The 8,333-nt window shown below is 37.6% G+C and overlaps 1 protein-coding gene across 1 annotated transcript; it reads left to right on the top strand.

The window, feature by feature from the left end:
- Nucleotides 1-1,177: 1,177 nt before the first annotated feature.
- On the top strand, nucleotides 1,178-6,272 carry oprk1 (opioid receptor, kappa 1; the record flags this gene model as incomplete). The annotated part of the gene is made up of 4 exons (XM_079819664.1): nucleotides 1,178-1,307; nucleotides 1,556-1,803; nucleotides 2,457-2,809; nucleotides 5,737-6,272. Exons 2-4 carry the CDS (start codon nucleotides 1,559-1,561, stop codon nucleotides 6,270-6,272), a joined length of 1,134 nt encoding a protein of 377 aa, XP_079675790.1. The 5' UTR covers nucleotides 1,178-1,307; nucleotides 1,556-1,558.
- Between the last annotated feature and the right edge of the window lie 2,061 nt (nucleotides 6,273-8,333).

Here is an 8,333-nt window from a genome sequence, read left to right as displayed (position 1 = left end):
TATTATCATAGTAGGCCAATTATTTCTAAAGTAATGAAAAAGTTTTAAAAACCCATAGGCTTGACGAGACTTTAATGCAATTTTTCTGCATGTTGAAATAAACATGGCAATAAGCAAAATATACGGTACTGGTCAAAAATTTGGAAACATGACTATTTTTTATGTTTTTAAAGAAGTATCTTATGCTCCATCTATGGAATTTTATTTGATCGAAATACAGAAAAAAACTGTAATATTGTGAAATATTATTACAATTTAAAATAATGGTTTTCTATTTTAATATACTCTAAAATATAATTTATTTCAGTGATGCAAAGCTGAATTTTCAGCATCATTACTCCAATCTTCAGTGTCCTTCAGAAATCATTCTAATATGCTGATTTGATTCTCAGTTATTATTAATGTTGGAAACAGTCGTGCTGCTTAATATTTTGTATAACCTATGGTTATTTTTTCAGGATTTCTTGATGAATAGACAGTTTTAAAGAACAGCATTTTTTGTAACAATATAGGCTACACCACCATTAAAATTTTTATGTCTGTCTTTTTTTTCTCTTATTCAGCAAGTGTTAAATTGATAGTAATGATTTATATTGTTAGACAATATTTAGTTTTTGAATCATGGCCTATCCATTTAACCCAGAAACCATTCAAACAGCAAATGGAACAGGCGCGTGAATTTATATTGTACTTACAAAAAAAAAAAAAAAAACATCAAGACAGATGGACTTTCATTTCAGAAAACTACACACACGCCATCGCTCGTTAATCCGTCTCAAGCCCTCACAATTACGCACATCCTTCTTTGACCAAACTAATGCGGTTTCCCCCATCTTACATGTCTCTTTGAATAAAAGGTAGGCTAGTGTCCACACACCCTGAGAGCTTCAGTGGCTTTACTAGTGTTCACACACTCTGAGAGCTTCACTGCTGTCTATCTGTTGAGTTCTCACGCGACAGTGCGCGCGTAAAATGTCTCCACACATGAAGTTTGGCGCGCGCCATCTCACGAAACACTAAAACTATTTCAACGATAGCATTGTCTTATGCTTTCAGACTCGTAAGACATTTTGAAGACAACTTTATTTCCGCCAGTATAGGCGAAGAGTTGCCGATGGAGACGGTCACATGAGATCTGATGTCATGCGGGACGCGCGCAGAGGCAGCTGCTCGTAAGGTGGCAGTCAGTCATCAATTGAATAGGAGCGGGCTAAAGAAACCAACGCATTGCGCACAGACATCATTGTTGTTTTAAAATCTTGGGATTGATTTTCACATTCAGTTAGCGGTTTGCAGTTTGTAATAAGGTAAGACTTTTATATTTGGTGTTTTGCAAACTGTGCAACAGACATTTTAGGTGGAAAGTGCAATACAGTATCAGTTATCAGCATGTATAATATTTATTTTTAACATGCATACTTAATAATGATGTTGTAAATAGCTGTCAGTTAACGTCTAGCCTATTTATTCATTTCTGTTTGTCATTGCACCCTCATCTTTATCCCAAAGCAACTGAACTTTTCCAGCGATTTGATCTTATTTTGCAAATCAACAGACGATGGACGGCAACGTGGTGCAGATTTTTAAGGATGACAAATGCCCCTCATCACACCCCGAGAAGTGTTTACCCAACTTCACATGGCAGTCTGCGGTCTCGGACATTTATAACTATTCCCTGAATGAAAGCTGGACGAACGAGCAGGAAACTATGTCCCCTATCATCCCGATCATCGCTGCCGTGTATTCGGTGGTGTTTGTTGTCGGACTGGTGGGAAACTGCCTTGTGATGTATGTCATTATCAGGTAAGAAACATCATTGTCCTAAGATGCACCTTGATTATCAAATGGGTGGGCTACATCTCATTTTGAGGATATCTTATTTTTTTAATAGCTGTCGATAGACTTTATTTATAAACAGTTTCCAATGGGATGGTTTGGACGAAACATCTATTTTTTGGAAAACATTTAGTCAAGGGTTCAAGTCGAATTTGGCAGTTGGCTCCCCCCGGTGGACGAAAATATGAGCGCACAATGCAGTCAAAATGACACAGTAAATGCTGCTTTACTGAATATGTCTGCTCCACATTCTGTATATTATAGACAAATAAAAATGATACTAAAACAGGACAGTGATATATATATATATGGTACTTCAGATGCAGTAAAGACTCCTTTAGTCAACATTTGAGAGAAAACCTGCACCGTTCATGCTTGTTGAATAATACGTCACACAAGCTGTTACACGCAGATATAATGAGAAAAAAAAAATATGGGCTTGACCTGTGAATGATATATAATGCCTTTACACAACCGGCAAACGACCGAAAGACAAATGTTTAGTGTCATTTGGGAATTTGCTGTCAGTTTTATTAGTACACGACGATCTCACGCATGAATTTATCACACTGATGGGTTGTGTTTCATTTGTTTTGACACTTAACCAATTCTCCCGGCAGATACACTAAAATGAAAACCGCCACCAACATCTACATCTTCAACCTGGCTGTTGCCGATGCCTTGGTCACCACCACCATGCCCTTCCAGAGCACAGATTACCTCATGAACTCCTGGCCGTTCGGTGAGGTGGTGTGTAAGGTTTTCATCTCCATCGACTACTACAACATGTTCACTAGTATCTTCACTTTGACCATGATGAGTGTGGACCGCTATGTGGCGGTCTGCCACCCCATCAAGGCCCTGGACTTCCGGACACCAATGAAAGCTAAGCTCATCAACGTCCTCATCTGGGTGTTGTCCTCGGCTGCTGGGATTCCTGCAATGGTCCTTGGGAGCACTCAGACAAACAACGGTAGGGAGGAACGATATATACACTACCGTTCAAAAGTTTCAACTCACCCAGGCTGCATACATTTGATTACAGTAACGTTGTGACATACTATTACAATTTAAAATAACTTTCTATTTTAATGTATTTTAAAATGTCATTTATTCCTGCGATGGAAAAGCTGAATTTTCAGCAGCCATTACTCCAGTTTTCTGTGTCACATGATTCTGCAGAAATCCTTCTAATATGCTGATTTGGAAATATTTCTTATTATTATCAATGGTTAAACAGTTGTGCTGCTTAATATTTTTGTGTACATTTTGATGCATGATTTTTTTTCAGGATTCATGGATGAATAGAAAGTTCAGAACATTATAACGCAATTACTTTTGATCAGTTGTATCCTTTTAAACAGAATAAAATAAAAATAAAAATCTTTCTGACTCCAAACTTTTGAAAAGTAGTGTAGGCACCATATGAGTTATCGCTTTGCGTGTTTTTTATTTTCATTCGAATCTGTCAATATTGGATATTTAGGGTTAGTTAGTCCCTCATCATCTATCACTGACTTAAAGGATTAGTTCACCCAAAAATGAAAATGATGTAATTTATTCCTCACCCTCATGGCGTTCCACACCTGTAAGACCTCAGTTCATCACGGAACACAGATATTTGTGTTGAAATCCGAAGGCTAAGTGAGGCCTGCATAGCCAGCAATGACATTTCCTCTCTCTAGATCCATTAATGTACTAAAAACATATTTAAATCAGTTCATGTGAGTACATTGGTTCAATATTAAAGGGTTAGTTCACCCAAAAATGAAAATTCTGTCATTAATTACTCACCCTCATGTCGTTCAACACTCGTAAGACCTCCGTTCATCTTCGGAACACAAATGAAGATATTTTAGTTGAAATCCAATGGCTCTGTAAGGCCTCCATTGGCACAATGTACTGTACACTCCCAAGACCCATAAAAGGTACTAAAGACGTCGTTACAAAGTCCATCTCACTACAGTGGTTCTACAATAACTTTATGAAGCGACGAGAATAGTTTTTGTGCGCAAAAAAACCTAAATAACGACTTATATAGTGATGACCGATTTCAAAACACTGCATCATGAAGCTTCGAAGCGTTATGAATCAGTGAGTCGATTCAGCGGTTTGGATCACCAAAGTCAGTTTGACACGAGATCCGAATCATGATTCGACTCACTGATTCATAACGCTTCGAAGCTTCATGATGATATTTAGGGTTTTTTTGCGCACAAAAGCTATTCTCGTCGCTTTAAAAAGTTATTGTAGAACCACTGTAGTGAGATGGACTTTGTTACGACGTCTTTAGTACCTTTTAAGGGTCTTGAGAGTGAACAGTGCATTGTGCCAATGGCGGCCTTTCTGAGCCATCAGATTTCAACTAAAATATTTTCATTTGTTTTCCGAAGATGAACGGAGGTCTTATGGGTGTCGAACGACATGAAGGTAAGTAATTAATGACAGAATTTTCATTTTTGGGTGAACTAACCCTTTAATATTATAAAGCGAGGAGAATATTTTTGGTGTGCCAAAAAAAACCAAAATAACGACTTATATATTGATGGCTGATTATAAACACTGCTGCATGAAGCTTCGGAGCGTATTAAATCAGCGGCTCGGAGCGCCAAAGTCACGTGATTTCAGCAGTTTGTCGGTTTGACACGCGATCCGAATCATGATTCAACACTAATTCGAGACCTTCGGATTTCAACACAAATATCTTAATCTGCGTTCCGTGATGAACGGAGGTCTTAAGGCCTGTACACACCGGGACGAATATCGCACACGCTTATCGCCAGTGTTTTTCGTTATGTTTACGCTCCCGGTACACAAGGTGGTGCTGCGGCACTTTACGCTTCTGACACTCGCTTGTCACGCAGAAGAAGAAGAGAGACAGTATTTACATGCTTGCCAAAACCACAGACATATTATGTCTATGGCCAAAACCATTCACACTTTTTGCTAACTGACAAGCAGCATTAACAGCTCATCTTCTTCTTTGTCTACTTACTACTTCTTCATCGTATCGATGTGTGCTCGGCAAGACAGTTTTGTGCTTGAGCGCCACCAAGTCGTGTTTTATTGTAACTTCAGCAGCTCCAGGCACGTGAACAAAAGCGCTGATCTCATTGGTCGGCCAGGTTTTAACGCGCCGCGTCAAAAATAAAAAAACAAACCCGAGGCGTTTTTTTTTTTTAAATGACGCTTTTACGTCTGCCGTTTTGCGCGTCGGTGTGCATTCTCACATTGGCGCCCTTTGTTTAGTCACGAGGCGTTGAACGTCGGCGATAAACGCGCGCGAAAATCGTCCCGGTGTGAACACGCCTATACGGGTGTGGAACGGCATGAGGGTGAGGAATAAGTGACAAAATTAAATTTTTGGGTGAACTAACCCTTTAATGTCAATCTTTAAAAACACAGATAATTTAATAACACTGTTAAAAGTTATCTTTAGCGAACCTCAAAATGAATATTTCCACACAATATAATGTTGTGATGCTTAAATGTACATATTTAATTTCATTTTGTACATGATTTTTAATTTTGAAAAGTTTTATTTTGTATTTATTAAAACAAAATAGTATATAGAATTATAATATTGGTGGATTATTGGTTATTGGCCATAACATGAAATTAATGATCAACACAAATCATAATTTCTATATTTGTACATCCATGAAGAATGGCACTGAATACCTTTCAGTTTTAAGATTCAAAAGTCAAGAATATAATATTTGTTGATGTGATACCAAAAACAAGTCCGGAAAATATCTTCTAGTAAATGATGGGACTGTCAGTTCTCGATCCTAATGTATTTGTTGTTCCTTTCCACCATGATTTTATTATAGCACGCGTGATTAACCCGCCCTCACTTCTGATTAATAATTAACCAGTGTTGTTATATTTCCTCCGCAGGCACTACAGAGTGTGCTCTGCAGTTTCCAGACCCGTACATCTACTGGGACACATTGATGAAGATCTGCGTCTTCATCTTCGGCTTTGTGGCTCCCCTCCTCATCATCACAGTCTGCTACACACTCATGGTCCTGCGCCTTAAGAGCGTCCGCCTGCTGTCGGGCTCGCGGGAGAAAGACCGCAACCTGAGACGCATCACCCGCCTGGTTCTGGTTGTGGTCGCTGTGTTTGTGGTGTGCTGGACGCCCATACACATCTTCATCTTGGTCAAAGCCCTCGCGCACGGAGTGCCGGAGACCACAGCGGTCATGGCCGCCTACTTCTTCTGTGTGGCGCTCGGATACACCAACAGCAGTCTCAACCCCATCCTGTACGCTTTCCTTGATGAGAACTTCAAACGGTGCTTCAGGGACTTCTGCTGCCGGGGTCGGGCCAAGGGGGACGGGCACGGCATCAGTCGGGTCAGAAGCACTCTTCGCGAGCACACGTGCCCAGCAGAGGCCAAAGGGGACGGAGGCCACGGTCGACCTGTATGACTAGCCGTGGAGCTGTCGTCCTTTCATGGTCGAGAGGACTCCAATGACCTGGGACTGACACAGATCACCACCGCCATCTGAGGATTGTGCCCTTTACGCTTTAGCATAACTATTGCTAGAGCATAAAGTGATCTTTTAGTGAAGTCATTGTTTCGTTTCGTATGTCAGTAGTAATATTCACCGCATTCGAATCACTTTTTTTTAGATGTCCATTGACCAAAGATGTTGTATGATTAAAATCCGGTCCCTCACAATGAAATGTCATTGCGTAATGTTATAAGTCCTTATGGATATATAGTAGGGCTGTCAGAAGATTAATCGCGATTAATCGCATCCAAAATAAAAGTTTGTGTTTACATAATATATGTGTGTGTACGCTGTTAATTATTATTTATATATAAATACACACACATTCATGTATATATTTAAGAAATATTTGCATGTATATACTGTATATACATTTATATAATCTATAATATATATAAATATAAATGTTTTATATATAAAAATAATATTTTTTTCTTAAATATATACTTGCTTGTGTGTGTATTTATATATAAATAATAATTAACAGAGTACACACACATATATTATGTAAACACAAACTTTTATTTTGGATGCGATTAATCGCGATTAATCTTTTGACAGCCCTAATATATAGTATATTACTAGCCTCTATATTTTAATTCAAACGTATAGTTTGCTTAGGTAGACATGATAAAACACAGTGTAGACAAAAACAACAAACAAAACATTGTATGTTTGCATCCGTTTGTACCGTTTATTTTGGATTGTAAAACAGTCCTAAAAAAGTATAATAATAATCAGTAGTGCCGCATAATTATGACTCAGGAAACTATATATCTCTAATGAGGGAAAAATAAAAAATAATGTAGTCTACAGCAGTTGTTATCGGAACTGCTTACTGTCTGAAGAGTGCTTTATATGCTCTGTATTGGATTTCGATTGAAGGATTATGTACGGAAAGGATTATGGAGGAAGGATTATGCATCTAAGTTGCCTTGGGAGTCTAAGGATTTTTGTGCAGTTTTTTTGTTGTTTCGATTGTTTTTGGGCATAGGGCTTTAAAACAACCAACTAAAGGATTGAATCTACTTAGTCAGGTTGTTCTTGCTTAATACAGTGTATTATCATTTCTATGAACCTAGAAAAAAAACAGATGTACATCTCTATTGCATGTTTGACCATTAAAACGGCAAATCTTTGCATTACGTTTATGTAAATACAACTTATGATTAAAAGAAAATGAAAAAGCATTTCTGTGATAAAGTAGAATGGCAGTAAAATGTCTCAAGCAAAACACTTCAAATGCACATGTGAGGTGCTTTACACATCATTTTCGTATTGATAATATTGATGTAACAGTTGATTTTATGTAAGTATTTCTAATGCTGCGTTTAGTTGATGTCTATGGTTGTGTTGGTTACACTTTACAATAAGGTTTCATTAGTTAACATGAGCTAATAATGAACTGCACTTCTGTTAATTTCAACATTTACTAATGCATTATTAAAATCAGAAGTTGTATTTGTTGACATTAGTTAATGCACTAACATGAACAAACACTGAACAGCTGGATTTTTAACTAACCTTAACAAAGATACAGTAACAAATGTATTGCTCATGGTTAGTTCATGTTAATACTCATGTTAAAAAATGAAACCTTATTGTAAAGTGTTACCGTTATGTTTTCACAAGACAGCAAGACATATGTATGTATGGTATAACACATATATATGTATTGACATTGATATATATCAATGTATTTATATTACCAGAGAACAGAGCCTAAGATGGCTTAAAAATGTAATATTTTAGTGTCATTTTGTTCCTTGGGTGTCTGTATGACTGAACGCTGAATATTCACTCATCTAAAGATATCATCAGTGCTATATTGCCAGAACAGTATTAGGAATTGATTGCAAAATTCTTGTTTTGAAAAACGTAATGCCCTTTGTGCCTTTTCGTAAATCAATATAAATGACATTATTGCAAGTTTCTGGTCATCTTAGATGTTTTATGGTGTGATACTGTATATTG

This window comes from Gobio gobio (assembly GCF_949357685.1).
Source record: "Gobio gobio genome assembly, chromosome: 6".
Classification (NCBI taxonomy): Eukaryota; Metazoa; Chordata; class Actinopteri; order Cypriniformes; family Gobionidae; genus Gobio; species Gobio gobio.
This window is presented reverse-complemented; position numbering and strand designations above follow the sequence as displayed.